The sequence below is a fragment of the Drosophila serrata genome, unplaced genomic scaffold, assembly GCF_035046125.1.
Source record: "Drosophila serrata isolate PLE 108 unplaced genomic scaffold, ASM3504612v1 contig_276, whole genome shotgun sequence".
Lineage (NCBI taxonomy): Eukaryota > Metazoa > Arthropoda > Insecta > Diptera > Drosophilidae > Drosophila > Drosophila serrata.
This window is the reverse complement of record NW_028257174.1, coordinates 6542161-6563326: the sequence shown is the minus strand read 5'-3', so window position 1 is coordinate 6563326 and position 21166 is coordinate 6542161. Positions and strand designations below refer to the sequence as shown.

At 44.3% G+C, this 21166-nt stretch overlaps 2 protein-coding genes across 15 annotated transcripts in view; one reads left to right on the top strand and one right to left on the bottom strand.

Moving 5' to 3' along the window:
- Positions 1 to 11194, top strand: part of eag (potassium voltage-gated channel protein ether a go-go) — a 69028-nt gene extending 57834 nt beyond the window's left edge. For 4 of the 13 annotated variants that reach the window (XM_086835812.1, XM_086835809.1, XM_086835813.1 and 1 more), the window contains 5 exons: positions 942 to 1194; positions 1338 to 1753; positions 3365 to 3691; positions 4423 to 4440; positions 5366 to 11194. In XM_086835812.1, the coding sequence (XP_086691938.1) occupies positions 942 to 1194; positions 1338 to 1753; positions 3365 to 3691; positions 4423 to 4440; positions 5366 to 6592 (2241 nt within the window). In that variant the 3' untranslated portion in view covers positions 6593 to 11194. Of the gene's footprint in view, positions 1 to 941; positions 1195 to 1337; positions 1754 to 3364; positions 4112 to 4422; positions 4932 to 5365 lie in introns of those variants that run through there. The other 9 variants (XM_086835811.1, XM_086835815.1, XM_086835810.1 and 6 more) reach the window with 5 other exon arrangements.
- A 4016-nt stretch (positions 11195 to 15210) lies between these two features.
- hiw (MYC binding protein highwire) overlaps positions 15211 to 21166 on the bottom strand; it is an 87032-nt gene continuing 81076 nt past the window's right edge. For both annotated transcript variants that reach the window (XM_086835803.1, XM_020949251.2), the window contains 6 exons: positions 20623 to 21119; positions 17662 to 20565; positions 17256 to 17597; positions 16730 to 17194; positions 16478 to 16671; positions 15211 to 16416 (listed from right to left, as the gene is read on the bottom strand). In XM_086835803.1, coding sequence (XP_086691929.1) covers positions 15927 to 16416; positions 16478 to 16671; positions 16730 to 17194; positions 17256 to 17597; positions 17662 to 20565; positions 20623 to 21119 — 4892 coding nt within the window. In that variant the 3' untranslated portion in view covers positions 15211 to 15926. The remainder of the gene's footprint in view (positions 16417 to 16477; positions 16672 to 16729; positions 17195 to 17255; positions 17598 to 17661; positions 20566 to 20622; positions 21120 to 21166) is intronic.

Here is a 21166-nt window from a genome sequence, read left to right as displayed (position 1 = left end):
GCGTCCGTCAAATTCATGCCTTTAGATGAACCTGAACCAAACGGCGCAGCGACCCCTGCGAAAGTCCCCAAGAAAATCCTAAAAGAGATCAGTTCCTAAACCCCACAAAAAAAAAAGAACCCCAGGGGTCGCTTGCTCCATAAACTTTGAATATTAAAATTACGACATTGTTTGGTTCACAGAACACAGAGAAACTGAGTTTGCAAAACGGTTCCAAGCCGTTATGAAACTGACCTTTATACCTATTTCGTTGACTGTAGTTTGTGCCGCAATTAGAGTTCCCACATCCAACCCCAAACAAACCCCGAAAAAAAACACAACTGAGACTCAAAGGAGGAGTGTCAGGGATTCCCCAGAAGTGGTGACAATCTGCACTTTAACAAGAAAATAATCACACCCACACACCACAGATAATCACAGTCAGACAATCACACTCAAGGAGAAACAGACAACACACAGAGACACTTGATCAATGTTGTATGTGTATTAGTGTATGTGTGCGTGCGTGTGCGTGTCCCGTTAGAGCTGAAGAATTCTTCCCTCGAAGAATCTGAAACGAAATCTTCTAAGCGTTTAGGTGGAAAGCCTGAAGACTTCCAGCCAGCGAGTCTGCATCAGAATGTGATTCTATCTCTAAATTGACAAGCCAGAAGAATTCTTCCAAAGAATCTAAGAATGAGAATACAAATTGAAGGAATTCCCCTGACTGGAAAACCCAGAAGAATCATAATCTGCTTAAGAATCTGGTTGGAAGAACTTGAAGAGCTTCTCCCACCGCCCAGTATCTTCTCAGAAATTGTGAAGAATCTGGGTGGTAAACCTCCGTGGTGGTGGTCCGCAAAATAGTTCAGTAAAAAGAAATGGGACTGTAGAGGATATATCCTTTCCCTACGATTCGTTTCGATTAGAACTGCCACTCGCAACTCGTTCACAATTCGCAGGTACTAAACTATTGTCCGAAAGATATGAAGGCTGACATATGTGTTCATCTAAATCGCAAAGTATTTAACGAGCATCCGGCATTTCGTCTGGCCTCGGATGGTTGTCTCCGGGCACTGGCGATGCACTTTATGATGTCCCATTCGGCGCCGGGGGATCTGCTTTATCACACCGGCGAGAGCATCGACAGTCTTTGCTTCATTGTCACCGGCAGCCTGGAGGTTATACAGGACGACGAGGTTGTGGCAATATTGGGTGAGTTATACATATTCATACATATGAGTTACCCTTCAGTCTAGCATCGGTTTGCTCGTACAGTAAGACCAAGTAAAACAGGAAGTAGGATTACATCCAAGACATCCTATCTGGTATTTCATTTTTATTGCAATTCTTCACAGGCAAGGGCGACGTCTTCGGTGATCAATTCTGGAAGGACTCGGCCGTCGGCCAGAGCGCGGCCAACGTGCGCGCCCTAACCTATTGTGATTTGCATGCCATCAAACGTGATAAATTGCTCGAAGTCCTCGATTTCTATTCGGCATTTGCGAATAGCTTTGCACGCAATCTGGTGCTCACCTACAATCTCAGACATCGACTGATTTTTCGCAAGGTGGCCGATGTGAAGCGCGAAAAAGAATTGGCCGAACGGCGTAAGAATGAGCCGCAATTGCCCCAGAATCAGGATCATCTCGTCCGGAAGATATTCTCGAAATTCCGACGAACGCCACAGGTGCAGGCGGGCAGTAAGGAGATTGTCGGCGGATCGGGCCAAAGTGATGTCGAGAAGGGTGACGGCGAGGTGGAGCGTACCAAGGTGAGTCCTCAAATGGAAATATGATCACTCTCTGTCTGTCTCTTTCTCTCTGTGTCTCTATCTATCTCTGTCTCTGTTGCTGTGCATTTCGCTTTCCGTGTGTTATGTGTTCCATTTTCATGTGTTTTGCTGTTGTGTTTAATGTAGTTTTAAGTACCTTGAGTTTCATATTTTTTCGTCACTGCAATTGTATGATGATTGGAAAGGGAATATTCTTTAAGGGATTACCTATATAAAACAGGTCCTTGAATATAATAAGAACTATTTTATTTGAAGTTATTGGATGATAGCTAAAAGGTAAATTCAAAATTTATTCATAGTTCTATTTCAAATGTTGAAATTATTTTCGGTGCTTTTATAAAACTCAAAACAAAGAAGAAAAATAAGCAGAAAACCTTGAAGCAGTGCTATGAATTTTGAAACTTGGAATCGACATAAAAGAAATCTTATAAATATTATCCTACAATCGCTGATGACTTCGTCTTTCATCATCTTTTGTTGCTGTGTGCGTTTCAATTTTCGGTTTCCGTTCCTTTACGTATTACTCTCATCTAATACTCACCACGGTTCGAGCCTGTTCCGTTGCCATTTGTTCACCGTTAACCGTACTAACTAACTGTTCTTTCGAAGCCTCAGCCTCACAAATCCACCAAACTCACCGCAGCAGAAAAAAAATGAGAAAAACAGAGTACCGAGTTCAAGACGAACCACAAAATAAAGATGGCCACTGTTACCCATGTTAACTGTAACCGTGTTTAGCCGTAGTTATACAAATATATGTGTTTGTACATACATAAACATATTTCGAGATATATGTATACTAATCGTAATGTTGTTGCCGTTGAAATGCTTTAATTAATGTTCTTACCATCGCAGCGATGAGCCGTATTACCAAGTGACTTATGCTCGTTGTATGTCTTTCTTTGTCTTTGTCTTTCTAAAACATGCTTTCGCATAACTTTGCATTGAACTCACCACACCACACCCACTTCCCATTCTGATCACTCACCACGAAAAACCCACCACGACACTTGCTTGGCCTTGCCCAAACACAACTGTACTTTTGTGTGTGAACTTGTTCATAACTGCTTTGTCTTTCTCCTTGCTTTCTCTGTTTTTTTGTTCCTTTGTTTTCCCTTTTTGTGCAAAATTTATTGCAAATCTGGCTTTGAATTGAACTTGAAATCAAAATCAAATTAAACAAAATTACTAACGGAAAATTCTGTATTATTTCCCCCACACTTTCATACATTCAAAACCCAAAATCCAATCCGAATCTCCAATTGATGGAATATTGTTCCCGGCTTAACCTAAAATTCTTCCTAAAATCCTTCCTGAAATTTCCCTTGAAATTCCCCCAATATCCTTCCACTTCCTCCGACTCTTCTCTTTCTTCTCTCTCTCTCTATTTCTCTCTTTCTCTTTTGTCTTACCCAACTGTCTTGCGCTCGAACAACCTATTCCGCAAATGCTTGCTAAAATTATTAACAAAAATCCCCCGCAATAATGCTCGATAAAAACCAACCAAAAAATAATCGCAAATCGTTAATCGAAAATCGAAAATCAACAATTAACAAACAACAAACAAAAAATCGAAACAACATATACAAGAAGCTACCAGCAAAACTGACACTTACCGAGGACGCGCGCATCCTCGGCACCGCCAACGCATCCGCATCCGCATCCGCGTCCGCCTCTGGGGCGGTGCCCTCGCCATCGCCATCCCCCTCGCCATCCTCGGGTCCACCATCTGCGCGGAGTACGCGGGCCAGCAAGTGGGGACGCCTCCTGGGCAGTTCAAGCGTCGATTCAGCTAGCGACACCAGCGCCAAGGTAGCCGTCTCGAGAAGTTTGAGCGCCCGCGAAAGCCTCCGAGAGAGCACCGCCCAAGCGCGGCAGAGTAGTACTTCGAGTAGCAATGGTGGACAAGGCAACAAAGTAATTATCGCTAGACATTAAGCCTTGACCCTTGACCCTTGACCCTTAACCCAGGGGTTCTAAGGGAACGAAATGGATCCTGGAGATCGGTGATCAAGGATCTAGCAAACTGGCATCTGATATTGATACAGAGAGAGCCAGAAGCTGTCATCCAGGATCAATGGTCTGCAAATCCATTTAAGACACACATAACACAAGAACACGAAAGAAAAGGGTTGAGGAGAAGAATTCTCAAACTCGATTAGTTTTTGATTTGAAAAAGACACAACTAATACGTTTATACGCCTGCCAATCGGAATAATTATAGAATATTAATTAAAATCACAAAATTACATTAAATATCTCAGAAAAAATCTAGAAAACTCCAACTGGCAAGCTTATAAACGAATTTTCTCACATATTAAATTAGCAAAAGAAAAACTAAACTTAAACATCCATGCAATTGATTGTTGAAGGAAATTTTGGAAATGCATGAATGTTTTTTGTCTCTATTTGGGTTTACATTTTAATGATAACTCTGTCTCTCTTCTTTCGTTTTCGTTTTCGTTATCTTTTTTCTTTAAATATCCCTTTTTTTGCCTTTCGTTTTCTCTTATCACTTGTGATATCGATAACGATATCAATTCCGAAATGTGACTCCGTTACCCAATCGTTTTGCGTTCATTTTATTCAATTTTCATTTCATTTAAATCTATCTACCATGTTGACAATTGTGCAATCGAATTGAAAAGCATTTACAATTAAGCAAAGTAAGTTTTACGAACAATTAGTTTGGTTTACCGCTATCTTAGTTGTCACACCACAAAACCAGTGTTATCGGTTCTTCTATCGATATTAGCTAATGGGCGGGCGATAAAATCTCTATATATATATATATAGCTTGGCATAGTAACATAATTATAGAAATGTAGTGCTAATTCATTTGATAATTGATCAATATCGTTATTGATAGATGTCGCCTGCCCTTTGGCCAAAGACTAACCTAGAGCTTACAGCCGTACCTTGCACTGCGCCGACTGCCACGCCCCTTCTCCAACCAACCGCCCCCTAGATTGTTTAGACTGCCACAATAACTTCCCGTCACCACCAACCAAATTGATTGATATGTTTTCTATATTTTTATCGTTTATCGACCTTTTCCCCGCCACTTTCTCTCTCTGAAACTTCAACAACAACAACAATAACTCTTGCCTGCGTCCATCTACAACAACAACAAAAAATCAACAACCAACAACTGAAATAACTTGAAAAATTAATGAATTAAATAATCGACGAATTGGAAACAAAACAAAAATGCACTTTAACTCAAAATTAATCTACAACAACAATACAATCTGCAACAATCGAATTGGAATTAAAAAAAAAAACATACTCAAAATGCACTGCACTCTGCCAACCTGCAACATGCAACACCAATGCTGCAACCTGCAATGAATGCTTCAACAAATCGATATAAAACCAAAACAAAAAAAAAACCAACCAACTATTAACCCAAAAATTCCAACAAAACAAAAACTCAAACACCTTTTTCTCACTTTTCTCCCTCTAAAACACACCAAACCAAAAAAAAAAAAAAAAACCAATGCTATGTGCCTCCTGCCACATCCTACCGCCCAATCCTGCATTTGCATCCGCATCGACATCGTCCATCGTTCCATTAAACGTCACCTCCAGGTTTTTCCCAAGGCGCCCAAGCTGCAGGCAAGCCAGGCGACCCTAGCCCGCCAGGACACCATCGACGAGGGTGGCGAGGTGGATTCCTCACCACCCAGTCGTGACAGTCGTGTGGTCATCGAGGGAGGAGCTGCCGCTGCCGCCGGAGCAGCAGGTGCCACTGGAGGCCCGTCAGGTGTAGTGGCCACCATCGAGACTGGTGGAGGAGCTGGCAAAACGGAACGCAACCTGGCATTGGAGCGAGAACGGCAGATCGAGATGGCCAGCTCGAGGGCCACCACCTCGGATACCTATGACACGGGACTGCGCGAGACGCCGCCCACGCTGGCGCAGCGCGATCTCATCGCCACCGTGCTGGACATGAAGGTGGACGTGCGGCTGGAGCTGCAACGCATGCAGCAGCGCATCGGTCGCATCGAAGATCTGCTTGGCGAGCTGGTCAAGCGACTGGCACCGCCGGGAACTACACCGGGTGGAGTTGGTGGCAGCTCTGCTCCGGATAACAGCAGTGGCCAGACCACGCCCGGCGACGAGATCTGCGCAGGCTGCGGCGCGGGCGGCGGCGGCAGTGGAGCCGTGGTTACGCCCACCACAACCACAGCCCAGACGCTGACTCAGACGCCGTCCGTGGTTACCAGTCCCGTGGATACTGTGATAACCATCTCATCTCCAGGAGGATCGGGATCGGGACAGGGACAGGAATCTGGGGCTGGAGCTGCAACTGGAGCTGGAGCTGGCGCTGGTGGCGGCCTGCTAAATCCGGGCGCCCCAGCTGTGTCGAGCGCGGGAGGCAACGGCCTGGGGCCGCTGATGCTCAAGAAGCGACGCTCGAAGAGCAGGAAAGCACCGGCGCCTCCTAAGCAGACACTCGCCTCGTCGGCCGGCACCGCGACCGCCGCTCCCATGGGATCCGTTACCGGATCTGGCACGATGTCGGCGCCAGCGTCAGCGGATCATCAGCCGGCGACGGACATGTCGCCACCAGGAGCAGCAGTAACGGCAGCTGCACAACCAACCGGACAGCTGCTACATCTGCGCCTCCTCGAGGAGGACTTTACGGCTGCCCAGCTGCCCACGACTTCGGCGGGCGTGGGAGCCGGTGTCACTTCACCCACGGCGGCCACCACACCTACGCCGCCGCCAACGGGCAGCGGTAGTGGCACGCCCACCACCACCCCGACAGGCAGCGGGCCCCGGAGCAGCGGATCCAAACGGGAATTCCTCTAGCCCACTATACCCGAGCGGACGGAGGAGTCCTCCTCCTCCAGCAGCCAAGAGCAGGAGCAGTAAAGGAGCAGGAGTAGTGGCCCAGTCACGCCCACTCGCAAGCCTACGCCTACGCTTAGTTAGACGATATGTTTAAGACACAGCTGTAACCTCAACTCAACACTGAACACACTGAAGCTACTCATGTCTCACAGCTACCTGGACAGGATCCAATGGATTCCCTGCAGTCTGCACGCATGTATGTATCTACATATATATGTTGTGTGTGTCGTCCGTTTCGAAGGCTTTCCCCCAAATAATCCATTAAGGAATATGGTAATTTGGGTAATTATTTAATGGCGTTAAGCATAGTTACTTATTGGATATTGATGTTCCTTCCAAATAGGCAACCATGATCTCATGATGTTAGTTTTTGTAGAGAAATCCTAGGATATTTTTTGGGATTATTAATTTCTGATATTCAAAATAGTTTTCTTAATAGGTATTCCTTAAAGTAGTTTAATTCAGTCTTCGAATTGATTTGTACTGAGTACTGAGAGAAGAATCTAGGGGAAATTTAATAGCAAATTTACTTATCGATCTAAAACTGGTCCTAGTGTAAAGGACTTATTGTATCGATATATTTTTTAGGCGATAGCTTGAATAACGTAACGTAACTTGATATACAGTTTTTGGGGATATTAAATATACCTCAATATTTTTCAAATTTTTTTATATTTTCTTCAGTTATCCCATATGAAATCTTTAAATTTCAAAACGGAAATATATATGTATGTACTTATGTACATACGTACATGCTTTAGATGAATCCTGGGTAAAAAAAAAGAAGAAAGAACAACCAAGAATAAATCTATTTTCGCTATACAAATCTCTACCTGTTGCTATCCCTCTCAATCTATCTCTCTCACATACACATACTCACACACACTCACACACTCTGAAAGGAAGTGCTCGATATTCGATACTCTTTAACCGTTACATGATTATGATTAGCGATAAACGATAACGATTACAATTAAAGCAAGAGCATATTGCTTACGAATTTGCTACATTTACTGCAATTATTTACCTTTATATACAGATATATAAAAAACATTAACACACACAGAGGGACACTAATACACACACACACACACTCACACACAGATCTAGCTGTATGTATATATGAATAATTTTGTGATAACTGCTAAAGGAGGCAAAAACCAAAAACCCGAAAAAAACCAAAACTGAGAAGATAGAAAAAGCTTACAAACCGATGAAACAATGCCCGTGAATTGTACATAGCCTATGATGACCTAGACCTAACTTTAGACAGAGGATCTATAGAGGTCCTGCTTATACACACACACAGAGACACAGACAAACACACACACTCCCAAACACCGTCACAGTCATAGCTGAAACTAGGAATCTGTAGCTTTTTTTTTGTGGGAGCTCGCTGAGAGATAACTCGCCAAGTAGCTAAAATAGTTAATAGTCATAATGTATATATATATATATATATATAACACATACATATAGTACACAGAACAGAAATGATTATGGATATAACCCGTCCTAAACACTAAAACTGAAGGCAAACACATGAGAAAACTTGGCTAACAGCACTCTCAGTGTGTTAACTCTTAACGAAACGCGGCTTGAGCACTCCGACACTCTGGCACTCGCTTGACCCCCTAATTTGTAAGCTTATATAGACTCGATCTCAAACTCTAACTAAACTCAACCAAAAAAGAAAAGCAAACCATAGAGATCTCTGGAGTCATGAAATCCCTCGCAACTCTGAAATGTATGCAATAGTATATTTTTTGCGCAAGGACCCCTCACAATTATGGCATACTTTTCGACGTCTTTTCGGGGGTTACCCTCAGTAACCTCTCGATATACAGATACAGCTCTATATAGAGACAGCAGAGATATGTGAGATATGCCGCTAAAAAAACGAAACGACAATCGACAGACCTAAGAAACTAAAACCAAAACTAAAACTAAAACTAAAAAGAAATAATAATAATAGCGAATCTCTAGTTGCAAGCTAAGATTAAAACGGATTTTGTTTGGGCCTTGTAAATAATTAAATTACATTTTAGCAAAATATGTTAGCCACACACACTCAGACCCACACTACATTACACTACACAACACATATTTTGTGATAAAAATTAGCTAAAGGCAAAACCAATTGAAATTGATAAATTTAGAGAAAAGGTAATTTATGAAACCTTAGATATTTGTTTATGCTTGAACTTGGCATAGTTGCACCGAGGAGTATATATATATATATACACATACTATATATAATATGGGAAGTATCCTGGTTTAGAGACAAGAGGTTTCATTACGTTTAAGTCGTTTAAGCCCGCGTTGAAGGCCCCCTTTGATTCTCGTTACCCTACTTTTTCGATTCCCTAGTTGGTATTTGATATTTGATAATTATGATGATATTGGTATCCCAGGTGTAGGCTCCGTTCCCCAGCAATATGAATAGTAGGAGTACATACGAACTGTCGTCTTCCCGGGGGGACAAATTGTGAGGGGTGGGTTGTGTTTTCTTTTTGTTTTTTACATTTTTTTAGGGGAACGGAGCCAAGCCCGGGAAAGTTACTTAGTTCTAGTTGTAGATTGTTTTTTTAAATTCCCAAAGAAAAAACCCAAAAAGCAATTTAAGTGGTATTAAAAATTGAGTAATCCACACACAAACACACAAGGACAGACACTCATGTATGTAAATATACATATACGTATTTTCAATACTCAAAACAATGAATCAAAAGTTAATGATTAGCAAGGGAAGTTTGTTGTTAGGACGCTAATTTCTAGTTGAATGTAGTTTGGCTCACTGTAAATAGGTTTTTTTTTGTTAACTAGAATATACAAACATTAAATATATATATATATATACAAACCTTTATATATATATATATGTATAGCTAATTATATGGTTTAGGCAACTGAGTAACGCACTAGGCCAGAGGCGGGAAATGATACGGGAAAAGCATAACTATATAGGATCGATCCTCATACGATGATGCACTGATACGATAGCAGGGCGCAGAGTTACCTTGTAGCTTAGAGTACTTTCTCCCACTATCTCTCTCTCATCTTGTTCCCACTTTCTCTCTCTATATCTATCTCTATCTCTGCAACACTCTGCCTGTCTCGCTTCCGCCCCACCCCCACTGTTGGTATTGTTTACGGGTGTATCCCCTTCTAGATCTAAACACTACACTGAGCCTTATAAGTATAACCTAAAGTGACTAAACGAACTCAAGCAGCGCGCATTCAGCAAAACTAGCAACTCAGATCTAGACACTAAACCTAGTGGGCATATTAGCATTAAAGGCAAGTGAAGAAAGTCGTGAAAAGAAAACACTATTAGGTAAAAGAAAAGCCAGAAAAGTAAACCCAATGTAAGTACGAATGGTGCAATTACAAATCTTAGATCAAGCTTAGTCAAAATTTATATTGAACAATTTACGGCCGATTAATCGAATGTATTGTATATACACCCAAACACACCTACACCTACACCTATACCTATACCTACCATTGCGACCACAGGAGGACAGGTGGCGAATTATCCTAGGAAAAGCCCTCGAATCCAGTCTGATATTTTGGGGGGAGGGCCAAAAAGGGAAAATGATTGATACCATATTATTATTATTATTATTATTATAGATATGCACATGTATATATGCTTATACATATGTGTATGTGTACCTCTGGTTACACCTAGAACGATAATGATACTGAAAGGAACCTAACAAAATTAAGCTTTTATACGCCAGAATTTTTTTCTAAACAAAATAAAACAAAACGAAAACTAAGAAACCTAAAAAAACACTCAAGAATATACATTATTAATGCAGAGCAAGAATTAAATCACAACACTCAAAAATTAAGGATTACCGTTTTACAAAGCCCCAACAAAAACGCGGAGAGGAGAAACATAATTTAATTATAAGCATTATACAATTATAGAGAAAAGCCTTAACCAACAATTCACGCGCCTCATTTTTGTTTCCCTTTATATAACGTAAGACCCACAGCAATGCTAGAAAATTAAAAACAAAACAAAAAAATTAAAAATAACTAAAACTAAAACATACCACGGCTAAACCAGAACATACTAACGATACTGATAATACGAAACAAAAAAAAAACAACAAATACTTAGCATTATGCTCTAGACTCTAGACAAAAAAGAACCAAAATTTTACAAACAAGAAGAAACAAGAACAAACGCGATAAAGCAATGTTAAACATTTTCCACCAATTTGAGAAGCATAGTTGTTTGAATGAAATATACCAAGCAACGAAAACAAAATACTGAAACTTATTTCTTACACGCGCCCTTTGTTAAAAAAAAATATAAAATCGAAAAGCTGCCTATTTATATATTTACAAAGGAAAACAAACAAAACAAAACAAGACGAATCGAAACAAAACGAAAGAAAAGCTAATACCAATTAAATACAAATTTAACAATTAAAAAAATAATAAGAAATACCACAAAGTACTACCTACATATTGCAACTGCAAGTAAAGAAATACCCAACAAAAAAAATATAAAAAAAATAAACAAATAAGCAAAACCATGAATAATACGAGTATGTAAAAATAGTTTGAAATCAATTGAATTTTGGTCACACTGCGCCCAAACTTAGAGACATCAGGCTTCGGCTTTGCTGATCATATTTACAGTTATATACAAAAAAACACCCTCCTACATACCTACATATAAATATATATATACACATGCACATATATATATATATGGATATATGTATATATAGGTAGTTTATACCATTTGAAGCTTGCTAGGGCTCGTCCTTGGGCCGCTGATTAAATATATAAACGAGAAAACAAGGCTCCGTATTCCAAAAGTTCATTTTAATAATATTCCAATACCGATTTCAAAATATGATGTTGAAATTGTAACTATTTTTGTTACATATTTGTAATTTTTATTTGTACGCTTTTTTCGAACTTGGAAGACGGAGCAAAAGGATAAAGAAACGAGAAGCCAAGCCACAAAATCGATAACATAAAAATAGTTGTAATATTTATTTGAGAATCGCTGGATTAATGCCTACAGTTAATGTGTATAGTTACTTGATTATTGCCGCATTTGACCCACACTCACTCACACACAAAACACACACCCACACAGAGACAGGCCACACACATACACACACACACCCATGTTTGAGGGTAGAACGGATCCGGAAACTAAAACTAAGAGCGAGAAGAAGCAAACAAAGAAAAAGCAATTTTCAAACCCGCAAAAAGCGCGCAGAACAGATGCTAAGACATAATAAATGAAAGAAACAAAGAAAAGAGAAATACATACATAAATGTTTTTTAAAAAAAATATGCGAAGATCTTGTCATTTTTCCTGGACTGAAGTTGGTAAGTTTATTTGTTTTCAGATTTATACATATTTGTAATCCAAAAAATTGAACATAAGGACAAGGCTTCTTTTATGAAAAACTAAACCCTCAATTACTAACCGATTTTCATAAATAAATGTAGTTTTTCCTAAACCCTCAATTATTAACCGATTTTCATAAATATGTGCAGTCAAAGAAATATTCACCTTTATTTTAGTCTGTTTTGTTTAATTATTAAAAGCAAATCGTTAATTGTAAATTTATTACTTCGCTCAGTCAGCATTCACGAGCGGCTGCCAATGTGTACGATATTTGCTTATTTTCCACATAATTTCAGTCTTCTGATACCAGGCCAACAGCAACGGCCACAGCCCATCAAGATCTTGCATTAATCTGTGCTTATAACGGATCTTTCCAGTACATTAATGGCCGCCCTTTGTTTACCTTTGGATTGACCAGTCATAGACTTTGTTTACATTCCTCTCTGTAAGGATCCGTTACTTTAGAACTTAAATCAATTATGGCCGCCCTTTGTTTACGTCTGATTAGACCAATCAGAGAAGTTCTTTAAATGCAACTCTGTAAAGATCCGTTACTTTAGGACTAGATCATTAATGGCCGCCCTTTGTTTACGTTTGGATTGACCAATCAGAGACGTTGTTTACGTTCCTCTCTGTCAGGATCCCGTTACTTCTAGCTTAAATCAATGATGGCCGCCCTTTGTTTACATCTGATTTGACCAATCAGAGAATTTCTTCACGTTCCTCTCTTTTAATAACCGTTACTTTAGGATTTTTAAGCCGCCGATCAGCTGCTTGCTTGCAATTCTGTTCGCCTGGTAGAACAGACCAAGTTTTTAAGAAATTTACGTTGTGAAATCGCTAAATTAGATTTAATTTTTGTTGTTGGATTTGTTTTTTGTTGTTGGATTTGTTATTTCTTAAAGTTAGTTTTAATATAATGGCGAATTAAATTTTTTTTTAAATGTTAAATGGCAATCATTGACTTTTCGGACTTCGTGTACCTATAATAAAATCTAAAGTATTTGTATGCTTACTAAATTAAATATATATTTTTATGTTAACTTTTTGTGAATTTATAAAAAATCCGTAAAATATTTATTTTCCCCAGACATAGCTAGAACGATTTATCTATTTATACTGTATATGTATGTATATGAAACGGAAACGACTCCTTCACGTTTCAAGCTTCTGACTAAAATTAAAATAAATAATTCGCAAGATAAAATTAAATATTTTATGTATGGGTCGATCATAACTAAGCGAATGATGCATCTCGATTTGGAAAGCTTTTCTGTTTTGCATTTTACAAGGATATTACGGTTTTCAGCCTTACCTATTTAAGACATTTAAAATTGTATGACTTTGTTTTACAATTTTCATTACGTTCTTTACCCCTCGCAAAACTTTTAGATGTGGGCTTTAAACCGACTAATTTAACGATTCTCACGCCTTTGGTACACCAGGCCAACAGAAACCGCTGGCAGCAACCCAGCAGCACAAGATCAAGCGCTGCTCACAACGGATATTTTCTCCTTACCGGTTCATTAATGGCCGCCCTTTGTTTACGTCTGATTAGACCAATCAGAGAAGTTCTTTAAATGCAACTCTGTAAAGATCCGTTACTTTAGGACTAGATCATTAATGGCCGCCCTTTGTTTACGTTTGGATTGACCAATCAGAGACGTTGTTTACGTTCCTCTCTGTCAGGATCCCGTTACTTCTAGCTTAAATCAATGATGGCCGCCCTTTGTTTACATCTGATTTGACCAATCAGAAAAGTTCTTCACGTTCCTCTCTTTTAATAACCGTTACTTTAAGATTTTTAAGCTGCCGATCAGCTGCTTGCTTGCAATTCTGTTCGCCTGGTAGAACAGACCAAGTTTTTAAGAAATTTACGTTGTGAAATCGCTAAATTAGATTTAATTTTTGTTGTTGGATTTGTTTTTTGTTGTTGGATTTGTTATTTCTTAAAGTTAGTTTTAATATAATGGCGAATTAAATTTTTTTTTAATGTTAAATGGCAATCATTGACTTTTCGGACTTCGTGTACCTATAATAAAATCTAAAATATTTCTATGCTTACTAAATTAAATATATATTTTTATGTTAACTTTTTGTGAATTTATAAAAAATCCGTAAAATATGTATTTTCCCCAGACATAGCTAGAACGATTTATCGATTTATGCTGTATATGTATGTATATGAAACGGAAACGACTCCTTCACGTTTCAAGCTTCTGACTAAAATTAAAATAAATAATTCGTAAGATAAAATTAAATATTTTATGTATGGGTCGATCATAACTAAGCGAATGATGCATCTCGATTTGGAAAGCTTTTCTGTGTTGCATTTTACAAGGATATTACGGTTTTCGGCCTTACCTATTTAAGACATTTAAAATTGTATGACTTTGTTTTACAATTTTCATTACGTTCTTTACACCTCGCAAAACTTTTAGATGTGGGCTTTAAACCGACTAATTTAACGAATCTCACGCCTTTGGTACACCAGGCCAACAGAAACCGCTGTCAGCAACCCAGCAGCTCAAGATCAAGCGCTGCTCACAACGGATATTTTCTCCTTACCGGTTCATTAATGGCCGCCCTTTGTTTACGTCTGATTAGACCAATCAGAAAAGTTCTTTAAATGCATCTCTGTAAAGATCCGTTACTTTAGGACTAGATCATTAATGGCCGCCCTTTGTTTACGTTTGGATTGACCAATCAGAGACGTTGTTTACGTTCCTCTCTGTCAGGATCCCGTTACTTTTAGCTTAAATCAATGATGGCCGCCCTTTGTTTACATCTGATTTGACCAATCAGAGAAGTTCTTCACGTTCCTCTCTTTTAATAACCGTTACTTTGGGATTTTTATGCTGCCGATCAGCTGCTTGCTTGCAGTTCTGTTCGCCTGGTACCCAGAGTCAAATCTAAAGCGAATTTTAAGCGAATTTCGTCAAACTGTTTGTGGATTTGTTGTTACACGGATGGTTTTTAGACAGGCTAGCATGTATACAACTAAAATACTTCGAATGTGCATGTGTCAGCTCTTCTTGGTGATACAAAAGTAAGTATAGAAAAATGCAATAATTAATTCGAAATCATGTTTTTATTTAGCCCATAAATTTTAAAAAAATCCAAACGAACTTCATTTCTGGATATAGATTAATTTTAATTGAAAAGAAAACCACAGATAAGAATGTTACATTCAGAATTGATTTTTATTGCATCGGTACGCCCGTCCGTTTCTCATAATAAATATATATATTTATATAATTTAGTTATTTGCAATGCGTATATATATAAATGTCGCATATAATGTGCTTTGGAGGTGGAAGAGGGTCTCGAGGGAGCAGGAGGATTATGTACACACTTCTCGCGCTCGCACCCACTGCACTCTCGCTCCGAAATTGTACATTAAAATAAATAATTAAACATATTTATAGTGAATTTGATTTTGTGGGGAGATTCGAGTGTTGCGAGTGTTGTAAAAAAAAGAATAATATTTTATTTTATACGCTACACGCTATTAGCTAATCTGTAATCTGTAATCCAATATCCGTCCTCTTCGGCTAACCTAGAAAATATCTATATCCGCCATATCCATTGTTATTCGATTGCCATTCCGATGAGTGAATTACTGTCTAGAGGATGTTTCCTGGGGGATGGGTTCAAGGATTGAGGATTGCGTCTAGTTCATTGGGGTTTTTAATCCCTCTACAAATACGTCCGCGAGTCATCCGACTGTGACCAGATGCTTGCCCACATGTCTGGGGCCAGCTCCGCATCGTCGTCGTCGTCATCATCATCATCATCATCATCATCATCGTCGTCCTCGTCATCGTCATTATCGAAGTCACCTTCCCTATCTTGGGATTTCCTTGCCACTTCCTTAGCCGCTGGCAGCCAAGTGTGTGGCTAGAAGGTTTGGGCATTGCGACAAACGCCGCAGCCAAGGGCGAACTCCTCTCCGGTGGGCGGATGCATCACATGCAACGGACACTCGTCGCCCAGCAGCTGCTTGGCCTTGGGCCCGGCCGGGCATTGTGGCAGCTTCACCTTCGGTATGTTGGTCAGCCGCTGGAAGTCATCGTGGCAGGTGTCACAAAAGTGCGTCGTTCCGAAGCAGAAGAACACGGCCACCGAGCAGCAGTAGCGGCATTTGTACTCTAAGAAATCGGTTCCATGCTTGGGACACATCTGGGCACGAGCCACGTCCGAGCAGCCGCCGCAAACGAGCTCCTCGGGATCAAATTTCTCGCCAATTTCCGCATCGCAGCGCGCCTCGCCACCATAATAGGCCTTCTGGCACTTGAAGCACACATAGTAGGCATACCGATCCATGGCCAGCTGGGTCATGTTCACGTCCTTGCTGTCCGTGTCCTTGACCACGCCCTCGTACTTGATGCTGCAGCAAACGAAGGAGATTAGTGAGGTGCTTGATCAATATAGTTATATTCTTTGCTTACCGCATGAGGGCCTTGCGCTTGACGTCCTGCTTGAGCCCGTTAATGGGCTCTAGGATATCGGCGAGCAGCGGATGCTGGATGTCCGCCTTGCAGATGGGGCACAACGAGAACCCAAAGGTGATGCGTGGGCCGCTCCAGCGTTTCTCCAGCACCGCCTTGCAGCAGTGATAGTGGAAAACATGGCCGCACTCCAGCTGTGAATTAAGAATACAAATAAGGATTTCTCTAGGTCAACAACTCCTTGATCCTTACATGAATGGAGGGCGCACAGGAAAGGGCCTCCACGAAGCAGATCATGCACATATCGTCGGCATCCTGGGTAAGTTTGGGATCCCTCAGCTCCTCTGCCAGCTCGTTCTCCCGGCTATGGCACACATGCTGCAGGCAGGGCAGGCACTTCCTCTCGCCGGTGACGCCGCCACAGGCATGGCCGCAGGGCTTCGTTTTTAGGCACGAGTTGGCCGCATATTCCTGGCACTGGGCATCGGCACAGACATTTCCAATCTCCAGCAGGCCCGAGTTACCAGTGAGGCCGCAGAAACGGCATCTGCCCACCGCCTCCTGGGGTCCAGAGATGATCGTGTGGCTTCCATCGCGAAACTCCACCATGGCCTTGAGGGTTTTGGAATCGGCAAGGGCCAGCAGCCAAAAGAGTTTGGTGCGGCCGCACGACTCGTGCAGCTCCACCCTGATGGCCTCCTCCTCCTCTTTGCACACCTGTAACATGGAAACACGTTAAATTCAAGGAAATTCATCACTTATCCTGACCAAAACTCACCGTTCGTTTGTGGGATCGGGTCTTGCGGTTCAGGTGGAGGAAGCGATCACAGTCCCCGCAGAGGGAGCCGCAGGTCTCGCACTGGATGATGGCCGCTGTTTCGCCGTCGTCATGGTTACTACACAGCGGCCGTGTGTCGCAAAGCTTGGACCATTGTCCCGAGGACAGCTTCTCCACATGATCACGCTCCAGGACACAGAGACTGGCCAGGGCCAGCCACAGAGTGGCGGTCTTGGTGCAGTGCTCCGGCGTCCGGTAGATCTCCTCCAGCCGGGTGAGATTCAGCACGGACTCGGCAATGGCTGCCTTGGTGATTTGCGACCACTTCTCGCTCAGCTTGCCCTGCAAGGAATTCAGAAAGATTATTTACCGTTTTCAGTGTCTTGATAACATCTCCTCCACTTACGCTGGCCAGATCCCGTATGAGACCGATGATGCTCTCCGCCTGCTTGGTGGAAATGAGGCCGTTGAGGAACCAGCGCTGGTTGAGATTCCGCTTGGACTCCTTCCTCGGTGGTGGCGGCGGTGGCAGGGCCTCAAACTGGAAGGGATCAGCTCCACCCGGTTCGCCAGTGGGCGGTCGAGAGCGCAGCTGTTGCACGGAGAGATCTAGGGAGCTGCAGAGGCGCACAAAGGCCGGCGTCTTCTCTTGCTGACCGGGCTTTAGTATGGCTCCGCCGCTTCCTCCTCCTCCGGAACCTGAAGCGGCTGCTGTTCCTCCTCCTCCTCCTGCTGTCGAAGCTGCTGTCGTCTTTACTTTGACCTGCAACTGCAGGGATTTGGCGATCACGGCCAGGAATATATCCAGGAGACCCAGCCGGCTCATATCAAAGTCACTGGCCGACTGATGTGCGATGCTGTAGTCCGCCGGTGGCAACCGTTGGACGCCTAGAAGCTCTGCAAAGCTCTCGGGGGATATTTCCGGCAGAATGCGTCGCAGCAAAGCCGTCACCTGGCGCTGCACCCGATCACTGCCCGTGTGCAGCAGTCCAAGCAGATCCCTGAGCAGGCCGTGCTGCTGCGAGAGGTAGGAGCGACCCACCACACTGCCGGACAGGGCCAAAACCATGCTGAGCATCTCGAAGCAGTAGGTATCCGGTGCCCGGCTTCGTTCCGGTGAGCTCTCGCTGCTGTTGGTTGCGGGAGCGGGCAGCTGGAGCGGTGGCTGCTGCAGCTGCTGCTGCTTAAGGCCATGCGCCAGGTTGGCCAGCTCCCAGTCCTCCTTGGCCCGCTGGGCCTCCTTGCGAATGGCATGGACTATGTGGACGATGACCTGCTTCTGCAGATGTGAGAGCTTGCTGCGCGAGAACAGGATGCCCACCATGTGCTCCCTGAGGTCCAGGGAGTCTGCCAGCAGTGAAGTGCCGGCTCCGGTTCCTGCTCCTCCTACGCCGCCGCCGCTGCTGCTGCTACCACCGCCGGCACTGGGCGGCCCGCCAATGCCTGCCGAATCCGGTGGCACCAGATCCGAGCCCACGTTGCTGATCAGCTTGCCAAAGACCTGTCCGGTTATCAGACGGAACACTCGCAAGGTCTCCGCCTCACAGATCTGCTGCTGGATGCGCGAGGCGTGGCTCAGGCGCAGGTGGGGCTGCTGTTGCTGCTGCAGGAGATGGGGCCGCAGTGGATCCATGGGATCCTCTGCACCCAAGGCACCGCCTGTGGGCAGGCCCAGCAGCTTGATCTGGCGCACACGCAGCGTATTCTCCGGACCGTGCAGCTCCAGGCGAAAGTGCGTGCAGCTATCGTCACCGATTTTGGCCGAGATCCAGGCACAGGCCTTTGGATCAACGTCCGTGGATTTGATCACGTTCGTGTCGCCCAGCGACTGGCCCGCGTAGAAGACTACGTTGAGAACCTTGTTCTGGATGTCCCGGCTATTGTCGATGTGCACGAGGAGGTAGCGACAGGCGTAGTTGAGCTTCGTTAGCGACATCTCGATGATCTTGCATTTGTTGCGGTCCTCCTCGTCGCTCTCCCAAAACGTCTCCGTGGAGTTGTCGGTGAGGGACTCGGCCATTGCTGGTCGTGAGGACACCGTCACCTCGAACATACCCGCCAGATCCGTGTAGCATAACAGTCGGGCGCCAGCTCCTGCTGCCGGCACTGGATGCACCACCTGGTTGTGCTCCGCGTCATGGGGATGCGTATGATTCTCCGGCTTGAGCATTGTCGACACGGCCATGGCATCGTTTTGCTCATCCGACTTGGACAGGATCTTCGAGATGTTGCCAAACACATGGGAGCTGTGCAGGAACTGATGATCCGCCTGGCGGAAACGGATGCCAAAGCACTGGATGGCCACCCGCTGCAGCGGTGAACCCAGCGGCAGGTGGAGCGTGAGATCCGCCACCGATTGGAGCAGGACGTGCAGAGACTGGGTGATGAGGTGGGCGAATCGACCACTGATCTGGGTATAGGCCACTGGGTGCTCTAGCGCCGGCTCCGCTGCCTCCTCTCCGCCGCTCAGGTGATGATGATGATGGTTCTGCTGATGGTGGCCCTGGTGGTTACCGGCCACTGGCAGCGAACTGACGAACCACCACATGAGATCGTGCAGGCACACGCCCTGGGTGACGCTCCTCAGCAGCCAGTTGAGGGCCTGAAGCGCATAGATCCGACATGCAGCGATCCTAAGGCTTCTCCGCATGGCCGCTCTCAGCCTGTCCAGTTCGTGCTTTTGCGTGATGAAGGCCATGGCCGGACGGGCCAGAAGCAGGCTAGCTGATCCCGATCCTGAACCTGAGGTCGATGCAACTGCGGCTGAGGATCCTCCTGCTGTCTGATCGGCCGGCTGGTCGTTGGAAGATCCCTCGGACGCCTGCAGTACGGACACGTGGGCCAGCAGCTTGTGCGGCACCAGGCGTCTCAGATGCTCCGAAGGATAGCAGATGAGCAGGGAACCATCACCCTCGCTGGTCGAGTTGTTTCGCCGACGATACACCACCTTGGGCTGTCCTTCGGCCGTTGCTGCCACCGCGGCGGCACCTACTTGCATCTGCTGGAGCTGCAGATGCAGCTGCTGGTGCTGTTGCTGCTGCTGGGGATGGTGCTGGTGGAGCTGCTGCTGCTGCAGCTGCAGCTGTTGCGGATGGTGTGGCGACGGATGGTGGTGCTGGTGCTGGGCCAGGGCTGCCCAGCCCTGACCCATCGAGTAGCTGCGATGGAATTTCGAAAGCGTGCCACCACCACCCACAGTTCCGGGTCCTCCTCCACCGCCGCTGGCTGCTGTGGAGCCCGGCGCCATTGATCCCGAAAGAAGCTCGTAATTGTTGGGCTCGCAGGACTCGTAAGAGATCTCCGAGAGGGGCTGTTGAAAAGAAACATTCAAGAGGAATCCAGAAAGCGAATCTGCACCTATGCTTACCCGATCGTAGCCGTTGTTGTCGTTGCCTGGTCCCAGACCGAACATCTCATAGGGCAGATCCTCGTGGCCAGCGGTGCCCAGGCACTCCAGACAGGCAAAGCTCTCCGGCGCCAGCCATACATTCTCCGGCGTGGCCGGCGGCGGTCCACCAACGAAGCTTTTACGGAACGCTCCACCGATGATGGCACTGGGACCGTATTTGGGCCCGCTTAGACGTGCCATTCGGCTGCAGCGACTGGTGCTGGGCTTGAGGTCGGAGTTATGCTGCTGCTGCTGATGCTCGATCACCACGGGCATGGCCACCATGGACATCTGCTGCGGTGACCGTTTGGAATTGGAGTTGTTGCCGGCAATACCCGCACCAGAGGCAGCAGAGGCGGAGCTGGAACTGGAGCAAAGCTCCAGCAGGAATGTGGCATTCTCTCGCATTGTGGTGTACACCTCAGCGTTGGCTATCAAGGTGGTGGACTTTACCCCAAACAGATTCAGCTCGTTGCCTGGAAATGAAGAAGAAAGTATGTTAATAAGGTCAGGAATACCATTG